Source organism: Micropterus salmoides, unplaced genomic scaffold, assembly GCF_014851395.1.
Source record: "Micropterus salmoides isolate LMB-PRFRI ecotype aquatic unplaced genomic scaffold, ASM1485139v1 Ms_hic_scaffold_3953, whole genome shotgun sequence".
Taxonomy (NCBI): domain Eukaryota; kingdom Metazoa; phylum Chordata; class Actinopteri; order Centrarchiformes; family Centrarchidae; genus Micropterus; species Micropterus salmoides.
The window spans coordinates 1-12,054 of NW_024043321.1; the positions used below are offsets into that span (position 1 = coordinate 1).

The 12,054-nt window shown below is 42.9% G+C and overlaps 1 protein-coding gene across 1 annotated transcript in view; it reads right to left on the reverse strand.

Annotated features, from left to right (window-relative positions):
* Positions 1-263: 263 nt before the first annotated feature.
* LOC119885217 (rho GTPase-activating protein 32-like) overlaps positions 264-12,054 on the reverse strand; it is a gene marked incomplete at both ends in the record, with an annotated part of 28,362 nt that continues 16,571 nt past the window's right edge. The window contains 12 exon segments of the mRNA XM_038695365.1: positions 264-427; positions 430-591; positions 594-1,082; positions 1,225-1,299; positions 1,420-1,565; positions 3,253-3,454; positions 3,557-3,702; positions 4,217-4,324; positions 4,698-4,780; positions 5,307-5,451; positions 7,572-7,674; positions 11,358-11,507. Coding sequence (XP_038551293.1) covers positions 264-427; positions 430-591; positions 594-1,082; positions 1,225-1,299; positions 1,420-1,565; positions 3,253-3,454; positions 3,557-3,702; positions 4,217-4,324; positions 4,698-4,780; positions 5,307-5,451; positions 7,572-7,674; positions 11,358-11,507 — 1,973 coding nt within the window.

Below are 12,054 nucleotides of genomic sequence, written 5' to 3' on the forward strand. Positions count from 1 at the left end.
GGATCTATAGTTGAAGAATGAAAAAAGCAAAAGAGCAGCAGCAGGCAGGCTGGTTTTAAGTGCTTCAAGAGTGGGAGAGAGGGGAAAAAGTTATGCCTGATGCTCAAGCATGATACAAAAAGATTTATTAAAGATGAAATCCATGCAAACCGGAGGAAACTAAAGCTAGAAAAAAGCATTCTTATAAATAATGGCATGATTACAACCTTATTTTAATCTACGTAACAGTGACAATCAGAAACGTGCATAAAACCGCTTCCTACCTTGGTGCTCTTGGCTGCTGCAGCGGGCGCCTGCTGTACACCGTCCTGTCCCTTCAGCTCTCTACTGTCCACACTGTCAAAGGCTGCCAGCTTAGAGTGGAGCTCCATTTGGAAAGCTTCACTGAGCGATGGCTCTGCTGCCCTCAGCAGCACACTGCCCATCAGGGAGGAGAATCCTTGGCTACTGAAGGAGGAGATAATGGCTGTGGAGAGACAGCCTGTCCCGCTGTATTCTTGTCAGGCATCTCTGTAGGGAAAAGCTCTGAAGTGGAAAATGCTGTCAAACTAGCGGTCTTCCCACATTTAATAGGCGACACCGCCTGTGTGGGTTATCAGTGTAAGAATAGGAAGTGGTCAGTTTCTTGCTTTGCACCTTCTCTCCAGCAGCCTGGCTGAAGTCTGTGGACAACAGGCTGCCCAGGAAGGTGGCGGAGATGAAGTCAGAGCCGTTGGTCTTGCCACAGAAGTTGCTGGGGCTCCTCTTTATCGTGGAGCTCTCCGCCCCAGCTGGTGAGTCATCTACGGGGAAGGCATAGGAGGTGTCGGGGAGACTGCACTGGAAAGACATGGGGTCAAAGTCCAAGGAGGCCATGCCAATGTCTGGCGGGCTGAGGTCCACATCTTCACCTGCTGAGCGGGGAGGTGAGATGAGGGCAGGCACACAGATGGGTCCGTCGTCGCCGTCGCTGTCCTCTGTGGCGTCCAGGTTATCGTAAGAGTTGCAGTGCTGCCGGCTGTCCAGCAGGTCGCCATTAAAGGAGGCTGACAGGGCATCGCTGCTGGAGCGCGGCCGCCGAGGACGGTACACCTTGGACTCTCCTGAAGGAGGGAAACATAATCAGAAGCAATTTATTTTAAAAAGGCCCTTTAACAGGAGATACACTGTAGAAAGAGCTTTTGAAATATAAGATGGGCAGCACGACTATGCTGAAACAAGTGAACGGGAAGACACAATGATTACCTTCAACATTGTGCAGGGAGCTCAGTGATTCTTCACTTTTGGCGGATCGTAATGTTGCTGTGTCTCCTCTGCCTCCTGAAACACTGATTAAAAAGGTATCAGCATTTAGCCTTGTTTAGTCAAATAATATCTTCTCATTGCAATTGTAAGGCGACTGAAAAATGGACTCATTCTAGTTGTGGAGCAAGGACTCACCAGCGAGGGCCATGGCCTTTAGTTCATTGGGCTCACTGGGATTCCGGTGCAGCTTGCGCTTGGACATGGAGGAAGACTTGCCTAGGTTGAAGAAAGAACGCCAACTGCCCACAGGAGACTTCTTGGATTTAATAGGAGGCCTCTTCCTGTGTTTATAAAATGGTGGTGGACAAGCAGACATGGAATAGTTACTTTCTGTAGAAATCTTAATGACAGGTCCTGAGTCAACTTGTGACACTGGGTGCTTCTCAAGTCTCTTATTTGTCGTTTCTTTGCTCCTTGCTTGAACAGGAAGTCGCTCCGCCATCTTGCAGACCATCCCAAAGCTCTTATTTGCGCTCCGAGGAGTGAGGATCGGTGACGAGTGATGTGACTTTGAAATAAAATGTATGCAGTAGTGTTAAAGGATATCAGAAGAGGAAATAAACAGAAAGCCTAAAACTGAGCGTCGACTTTGAAATGAGTTACATCATCTCAATTTCCCTGAAACATTCAGCCTAATAAATCCAAAGACACCTTGGATCATTTTCTGGGTTATTCAATAACGAATTCACAATCAGTAAATAATAAATCAATAAATATAAATGCAGATAATATGAGCATTGTGCCAGTAGAAATGATCCTGTGCCTCTCTACAGCTGTTAGAGTGACTGACAGCCGTCATCAGAAACGGACATCGCTTCACGTGACACTTCGGAGGAAAGAATGTCTCATATGTCCTCGTTCCTTCTCTCCTGGCTTGATTTCCTTGTTTCTCTCCATGCATCCCCGGTGGGCGGGACTAAGACGCAAGTGAGGGAAACGTGAATGCAATTAAGCAGAGGTGGGACCAAGTCATCGTTTTACAAGTCCGAGTCAAGTCTCAAATCTTAGCACTCAAGTCCCAAGTCCAGACCAATCATGACTGGCAAGTCCGAGTCAAGTCTCAGGTCAAGGACCAACAAGTCCGAGTCAAGTCCAAGTCTTAAACTTTGAGTTTCGAGTCCTAAACAAGTCATAATGCGCTCTTCACCAAATGTAAAACCATTTCAAAAGTTTTTATAAGTTAAAAATACAAAAAATGTATTGAATGAAGCATTAGACTGTACAGAAAGAAGGCAGAGGTGCAGTTTCACACAACAAATGTTTTTCATGAATTAAATGTTCATGTTCATTATTTAACAGGATTACTCATTGCCTTAAGAAACATTAAACTATTGAAATGTAATACTTTCTTTTTAAAAACTATTATATGCATTACTCAAAAATCCCATATAGCCCATAAAATAAGAAACAATAGTCCAACATTATTAACTTTAAGTAGCATCTAGTGCACAAGAGGACGACAGTCCTTGTTCCCTCTTGCTGGAGGAAGCCACACACTCCAGTCTAATTGAGCACCGCGCTATGTTGATGTGCTGCGCAGTTTTTTATATCATCATTTATATTCGGGCATGTGGAGTGTCAAGTCAGCTCGAATCAAAAGGCTCAAGTCCAAGTGAAGTCACCAGTCATTGGTGTTCAAGTTAAAGTCGGGTCGCAAGTCTTCTTTGATTTTGTCAAGTCGAGTCTAAAGTCATCATTTTTGTGACTCGAGTCCACACCAGAAGAGACTTCTCTTCAGAGACTTGATAAGCACCCATTGTCAGCCTGGATCAGGAAGAAAATGGCTCTGCCTGCATTCTTACCAGCAGAGGGAGACACACTCCAGCATTTAAAGTCCAGTGGCATTAAAATGCATCTTTCTCTACAAAATCATGTCTCTGTCTGTGTGTCTAAATTTAGATTGTATATTAATCGATCTTTTGAAGATGTAGTCATCAAATGACATAAAAGGAAGAAGAGTTAACAAACCTCTCGGTGGGAAACTCGATGACAGTGTGGAACTTGCCCTGCAGGGCAGCCGGACCTTCGCCCACCTCGATGTACTTGCTGTCTTCCGTGACCGGAGAGTTGATCTGAGCCTGGGTCCTGGCCTGGGCCTCCTCCAGAGTCAGCAGTTTAGTAGAGGGTGATGAAACCAGCAGGGATTTGGGCCGCGACAATGAGTTGTGACCTGGTGATGTGGAAGAGTGTTTATTGCTCAAACAGAAGCAGCAGTGGGTGGTGGAAGGAATAATTTAAGCAGAGGTCTCATCAAACCGATGCCTGTACGTACCTGCTCCCTCTCGTATCAGTGAGCTGAGTTTACTGCTGAAGAGAACATCCACATGGTTGAGGATGAACTCCACCACCACCGACTGGATTCGGACTTCCATGAAGGCCGCTGTGCCGCTGAAGCAGGCGGATTCAATCTGTTTTGACCTGAGGCAATCATGGACAAACAACAACAAAGGGAAAAATTACATTTGCAAAGTCCACCTGATTTTGTTGAAGTGGTTAAATTTAAAGTTACATCATTTGTGTAAAAGGATTTTGAGATGCGTTGATCAGCACCCTCCCACATACAGCTGCTTAAATCCTTCCATTCAGGCAGAATGACTCATTCAGAGCAGGAGACACGGTACTTCCTGCTGCACAGAGCCCATTATCTGGGCTGATTCAAGTCTGAGAAATCGTTAATGTGAATAGTAAAAGACCCACATAAGATCAACTACATATAGGGATGGGTATCGCTACTAGATACCTTTAAGGTATCGACCGAAATAGCCCAGTATCAAGTAGTACTCCAGTCAAACGAGCACTGCATTCGAAATGAATCACTCAAATAATAGGGACAGCCAATCAAGACAGCTTTTAGATTATGATTTACAGTGTATTCACTGCAAGGAAATCCATGTATACAAAGAACATTCTATGGAGCAGGAGAGCATCACACCTCAGTAGGTTGGGCGCCCAGACGATGGCCAGGTTCTTGCTGTGCATGTTGGTGATGTAGCTGAACGCTGCCAGGCGAGAAAGGTGTCTCATCAGGAACTCCAGGGTCCTGAGAATCAAATATTCATTTATTCAGATTTAATTGGCTCCCACTAGTGATGTGCCCACTAATGGCCATGATAGAGATACTTCTTCAGAGCATCAATATTTCACTCTGTACCCAAATCCCAGAGGAATGTCACTTAGAAATTAGCATTTGTATGCTTTCACAAAGGATGGGAAATTCAATTCATCATCAGCAACACAAGGATCAGCCGGGACCTGTTAAATGATTTCATTCACTGCAGTATGGCACTACAAAAACCCTTGATTTTAACATTAACTGACACACACCACTGATGTGAATGCACAACGTGAGTATGCATCTGTAATCTGGGAGTTCCTGCGCCTGCCAAAGGGTGGCAATGTGCCTCTACACTGACCTGTAATGCGGAGGAGGAAGCTGCTGGATGACATCATGGATTTTGATGAGTCGCTCTTCGTCCGTCGCTGCTGATACAGCCTCCTTCAGAGTGAAAACAATGGGAGGTATGGGGAGAGAATGAGATAATAGTGGGATGTGTCAGTGCATCAACATTAAGCTCATTCACTTGTCATCCCGGGTTCACACTGCTACATGAAGCACGGAGGGGACATCGGTCTGCAGCCCCCCCCAGCTGCCATAACAACCTTCATCTTCAGGGACTGTTATGCTTGGAAAAGGTTTTTATTCCTACAAATCACGCAGAGAGCATTTTGCTGTATTTTGTAATGATAGGGTGTGTCAAGTACAATGATATAATTTTAAGGGTCTCTGTGACTCATAACTGTAAGATAAATCTGAAGACTTCAGATAAGATAAATGTGTAAGATAAATTTCCTTTATTTTCTATAGAGATCAAGCACAAATTTAAAATCAGTTCTGTCAGGCATCGGTGCACACAGCAACTCAAAACAACATGAAAAGTAAAGCTCTGTAATAGAGTTGTATCCACACACTAGTATAAAGTACTGGTGTGTGCAAGTGTTTAGTCGTCTAAGACTTTGCTTACAGAGAATTTCTCGTAGAGCTGGTAGGTGAGCAGGGGGTTGGGCAGCTCTCTGAAGTAGAGCTTACACAGCGAGCCAACACAGTGGATGTCCTGGATGTAAACATCTTTGGTCAGGTCGGGGATCTGCTCAGAGTCAAACTCATGCCTGATGAAAGAGAAAGAGGTTAAAGGCAGAGTCAAACTAACTTCTGAAGAAGAAAAGGCATCTATGAAGAGATGGATAGATACAAGACATAAAGCAAAGTCAAGCTGCCTTTCAGTAGTGTTTCAGGAGAGAGGATTGTTGACATGTGCATTCACAACTTTTCAACAACAACAAAAAAAATCTTCCCATTTTTGTTAAAAATTAAAACAAATCAAAAGTGGTAATGACGTAGTCTCAGGCTGCACAGTGGACACTGTAACGTGGTCAGAGGTGTACAGTATGTTTCATATTCTCATTCTAAAACCCTTATGTGACTGCAATTTATTTACTTCAGTTTATGCTAAACTGGAAAATAACACACAGTAATGAAATTGGTCTTCGTGCCCTCCAAAAGTCTAACAAAAGACTCAGTGTCCCACATAATTACAGACAAGCCGGGTGGTGGTGGCGGCAGCCAGAGGTGTGTCAGTGTTAGCAGGGTTTATATTTTCTATATCCAGTAGCTTATTTCTTTTTTCACCATTTTAATTCTACTTCATTCTCCACCTTATTAAACTACCTAGTGTTTACTCACTAATTGTATCTGCTCCCTTTCCCTTCACATATACACACACCTACACCTCTGCTGCAAACACAGCAGCATGCCCTGCCTCTTTCTCTTTCTCTCCACCTTATGTGTCTGCTCTGGTGACTTTCTCCGTCAGCAGCAGACTATGTTGTATAAAGTTGCAGAAAGACACAGTTAAAATATAAAGTGTATGTGTGGGAAACACTGGAATTAGAGATGTGGCCTATATTTCTATATGCTCTAACAATGAAAATTACATTTACTTTCATTCAACTGAAATGATCTCTAACCACCAAAATAAATGAGTTACAAAAGCATGTTTTACTCATTAAAAGGTTCAAAATGCACTTGCCATTGCTCACAAAGCTTAATGTGAAAGTAAACTAATCACTGAGGCTGATCAAGAGCGTGTTTCAACATTTCGATAAACTCCTCTCGAATCACATCTGGATTTTTTGGCAGCTGGCCAATCAGGGGACACTGTTTGGAGAAAATCTATTTCAAACTGTAGAGGTGGAAATTACACCTTTGGATGGGGTCCTCTCCACATATGCAGGCTTAATCCTATCCTGTAAACTAGGGGTGTGCGACTTTTATCGTCTATGATAATATGTTGCTTTAACGACATGTGAGCACACATTATGGAATACACTCTTACTGTTTGATGTCAGTAATACTTGCACTGGTGATTTCAGGGTTTTTATATTGTTTTTACTTGAATGCTTCAGTTTTAAGTAAATAAAGAAGAAGACTTTTACATTCATATTTAAAGGATGTAGGATGGCCAAAGGACGGGAACCCCTGCACATTTTCCCCCCATCAGAAAAGACGGAGGCAATAAGACAAATATGATGTTTCATGTACGGGAGCACCACCCCTCACTCTGAAATGAAATGAATTTGCAACAAGCTAAGAGAGTTAGCATGTTTAGCACTGGTGAAATAAATACTACACACCTTGCTAACAAGGCAGATAACATGGCTAATGAACTAGCTACCATCTGCTAATTTCACCCCTCACGTTACCTCACAGTGCGGGAGAGCAGAGTACTACGTTTCTGCCATTTAGTACAATAGTTACATTTAGCTGGTTTCACGTCTGTACTTTTGTTTAAGTCTTCCACTATTGTGTACATCTGTTATAATTATTACAACATAAAAAACAACTGCTGGCTCTCTGGTGTCTTTTCCACTGTTTGTGTGTTGTACGGAGAGAGGTGTGTGTGTGTTCCCTTTTACAAGCCACACCTGCTGCAAAGGCTCCGATTACAGAAGTACAAGTACTTCTCCTGGTATGACAACATTAGATAGTAAAAACTGTAAATGAGGATCAACTGTTACACTGAATGTCATCATTTTTCTTTCACTGACACAATAATCCTAGATGGAATTTATATGTTATCCGCCTTCAGATGAGCGGTACGATGGGATTAGATTTGTGAGCTCCTCCTATGATGAACGACGTTTCTATGGAAGGAGCATGCACAGAGAGCTCTGGATAAACATTGCATACAGATAAACATTGTAATAAATAAGCAGCCTGCGTCTCATACCGCAATTTCTGAATATTTGAGGCGATTCCAGAGAGGCGGTAGATGCCGTCCACCACGCCATGTTTCTCGATGAACTCGGTGCAGCTCTTGAGGACCTGGGGCACTGAGGAGAGAAAAACAGCAGTCAATATTTGTCCAGGCTTCACTGAACGCTACAAGGTCAAGAAGAAGGATGACTTTCCTTTTTGATGTGCGAGTACAGAGTTTGAATAATTAACTTTGTAGTGCTTTCGGAAGGAAAAAGGACTTTTCGAGCTGAGTATGGAAACATTTGAACCTTGTGAGAGATAACATGTCTGTGAGTGAGGCAGCCAATCACATATGCTCAGCTTCAAAACACAATGCCAGTGATTGTGTGTTAGAGAGGGACAGACGAAAAAAGAAAAACCTCAGAAAAACAGAGCTTCTTCATTCTCCTTCAGCAACCATGAATCATACAGACATGTTATTTATCTGTTTGTGTGTGTGTATATGGGAGATAAGGATGGTGTGTGTCAGTGTATAAGGAGGCTCCCAGGCCTCCCACAGCTCACACATCATTCCGACGATGACAAGAGAGTGGGACACTCGCCGGAGCAGCTGTTCAGACAAATTCCACACATAGCGAAAGAGAAAACAAGGCGAGGTTTGAGGAAACTCGTTGGCATTCTGCAGCAGTGGAGAGGACAGTGAGGGGGCATAAATCCTCTCCAAGTCCTTTACATAGGAAGATTTTGTTATGAAGTCCTCTTATCACAAATATACACGTGTTTGAATGTGGAGTCAGTGTTGGACACACAACAAGAATTCATCTTTCAACTCCTTAAAACAGTACTTTAAAGGCTCAAACTATGACAAAGTGAAAATCTTTCGGCACTGAATATAGACAAATCTGGACACTAATTGTCTAACTAACGTGTTAAGTTTTCAAGCGCCATGCTAGCTTATAATTTTAATCATCCAGCCTGTAATCAACAGATATGCATAACTTAATAAAAACATAATTTACATGACACCGTAAAGGTGGAAAATTTAGTCCTAAGCTAGGAAGGGATATGCCCGGTGGTCGCTCACCATCCGCCCCACGCAGGCAGATCCCTCCTTTAGCGATGCCTTTTGCAAACATGCCCCTCAGAATGCAACTGAAGCATGAAGATTTAGGAAAATAAAGTTCATTTCATGGAGCATAGGCTCCATTTGGCTTTTAATTTCTATTATCTGGAGCAACTTAAGACAGCACAACAAGACGTCTAGTTGTCTGTTCAAACTGGACTAAATTTCACTTAAGTTTTGTAGATAATACCTTCTGTATGACTCAACATATAACCAATTTCAGCGGATGTCTTGGCAAAACGGACTTAACGAGCGCTTCAAAGATCAGGAGTCTGCACTTTTTTCCCCTCCATCGGTTGTTTACCATGTTGGTAAATCTGAATGAAATAGACTTTGGGCTTGTTGATTCCAGAAAATGAACTGAACTTTTGAATTGTGGAGAATCTAACTGATCTAAACGATGTGCAGCATGTCCAACAAAAGTTTAAACAGTATTTGTATTCATGATCTAAGCGGCTTAGAACTAGCTCAAGCAGGCGACCCGGCGGGCTTTAAGAGGTTTTATACAAGAACTTCTATAAAAACCAGACCAGGCCTCTAATAGAGACCTGCGTTTTTTGGTCAAAATGTGTTCCCACACCAGGCCAGTTAACGGGACAGGCGGCTATTTGGGACTAATTAAAGTTTTACGGCAATAATTACATTTTTGTGGGTGGCTTTCATTCATTGAATCCTTGTGCAAGAAAAATGGTCTACACTGGTCTCTCATTTGTTAATGCAGAACAATGACTTTAACCAATGTAGCACATTTTTTAAATGTCCTGCCCCATCCAGGCTGGGATCGGTTCGTTCACAGAAAGTGACATTGTGGTAGGTTGTAGGCCTGGGCGAAAAATCGATTGAATGAATTAATTCGAATTTTTTGTTGCGGGCGATTTAAAAAATAAGTAAATCGAGTTTTTGTGTAATAGCACATTTTTGGCTCCCCGGGGTTTCCGTAGTGTTCGTTTCCCATAGCGACAACATCATACACTAAACAGCAACAGCAAGCGACAAAATGGCTACCGGTGAGAGCGGGAAGTTTGTTCCCAAGAAAGGAATAAAGTCATCTGTTGTTTGGAACTGGTATGGGTTTGCTGCGACAGATGTGGAACAACAGACACCACGCTGCAACATTTGCCTAAAGCCTATCGCAGTGAAAGGCAGCAGCACCACAAACCTATTCCAACACCTGAAACAGAGACATCCAGCCGAATATGAAAAATGCCAGTCTCTCCGCGATGAACAAAGCCGCACTGACCAACAAACCTTATTGCTTTCCTTAAGTAGGGGGGGAAATCGGAAAAAATCGTAAATTGAATTAAAAAAAATAAAATCAGAGATTTTATTTTAGGCCATATCGCCCAGCCCTAGTAGGTTGCAGTCTTTACTCACACACTGTGCCCATAAGTAGTTTTCCCAGTTTGCGCTTAGCTATTTATTTACGAGTGAAATGGTGGCACTATAGAACTCTGCAAATGCAGGTTAACTAGTCAAGTACTACCGCTGTAATTGCTGATTGTCTACTTCTGCCTACCTCGATTTGTCTATGTAGTAGCAGAGTTTCTGTGTTCTACTTTTAAACTAAAAATCATAATCATTAATTGTGTTTCCCTCGCTTCGCATTTCTCCAATTCACTGAAGCAGTCAGAACACCTTGACCATCTGACCCAGCAAAGTGTGACAGAGCAGCTTATCTCCCCATGTCAAGGTAAGGCAGGATGTACAGAGGTCAAGGATTGACTCCTTCACCCAACACTGTGATCACCGTGAAGAGGATCAGAAGAGGATCTATTAATGTGAATAAATGGGTTTTCAGGTTGGTGTCAACATGAACTAAAATGAAGGTATTGATCACGTTTCAACAGGAGAGTAGCATCATAACAGTGGTTGGAGTTGATGTTACAGTGTAATCAGGAGAACATCATCATCTCACTCTGTCGTTGAGAACATCACACCAGCTGACCTGCCAGACCCCGTGCTGCTGAGAGCTCTGAAAATCAATGTGGCTGCAGCAGATAAATGCAGGTATGGACTTATATCTGAATTCCAAGCAGAGCTGCTGTTTATTAACAGTGTGTGTTGTATATCTGTTTGATGGAAACAGATGATGACCCTTTGGGGGAGCAGCCGAAAGAAGAAGATATGAGAGTGCGGCATCAATCTTCTCGAATAATCATATTTCTCAAAATTTAAACGGCTAGGCATCCAGGAAGACATTTATGGGGACAAATCTGCAGTGGAATGAAGTATTTTTAGTAAAAAAGAGAAGAGAAGAGTGCAGTAGTGAGTGGCTGTGTCCACCAAAGCGTTTTTTCCTGAGGCCAGTGTCTTTTTTTCCAATTCATTGCAATCAGAGCACCGCATTTTTACAACATAGCTAAAACACCAGCAGCGTGAGGAGGCGCTGAGCGCTGGGCATTTTTTTTTGGTCGCATAGAGTTGGAAACACAGGCCCTGAATTTATCTTGTCAACAGGTAAACATGGAGGACTTTTTGACTTTGCATTAACCAGGGAACAGGTGAAATTAGAAATCAAAGACAGCCTGTAATGTAAGCCTGTTGCCAATAAAGGCCTGTTCTCTCTGCCATAAATCTAGGCCCTGGTAAATTGAGGCCTTGGTGTCTATTTGAGAAATTATAGTGTCACGAAAAAACAAAGCATACATGGATCCAGGAAATACTGCTGCTCTCAGGTGTCTGCATGTTTCTCACCATCATGACCGGAGTTGAGGAGGTGTTCTCCCAGGTCGCAGCCGAACACCCTCTCCCGGAGGATGCCTCTCTGCTTCAGCTTCTGCTTGGTGGGCCTGGACTTCATGAAGGAGCGCAAAAAGGTGATCAGCTTCCCGTGCTTCTTAGACACTAGACAGTGAGGGAAGGAGAGAAAGACACATCTTAGATCTCTTACACAACTGTTTACTGCTCTACAGTAACACTACTGACACTACTTAGGCTCACACAAGGTCTGTCTGTGAGTGAAACCCCATACAATGGTTGTCCCATTGTACATTTCAGCTTCATTCTAATGCAAACCTTTCCTTTATGCATGTGTAGTTTCCTTGAGGCAAAAGCTTCGTTCTTAAATACCACCTCCCAGGCAACTACAAAGGAATCCTCCTACTCCCTAAAGTATCCTCTGCTCCTCTTCGAAACAAGAAGAAAAAAAAAGGAACAGACCTACTTAAAAAACCCAAACCGCACTAATCAGATATTATGTCTGGGAAAGGGTCGTAAGCTTCTTAAACTACGACAATGGAGCTGGCCTCAATTCAAGATGTTTGTTCAAAAAAAAAAAAGAAAAAGAAATCACACACTTGTCAGTCACTGAGATGAGATGACAGTAGCAGAGAGTTTTTCCACTCGTGGGTCAGTTTACTTGTCTCTGCTACTGTCGATGAGATGAACACAT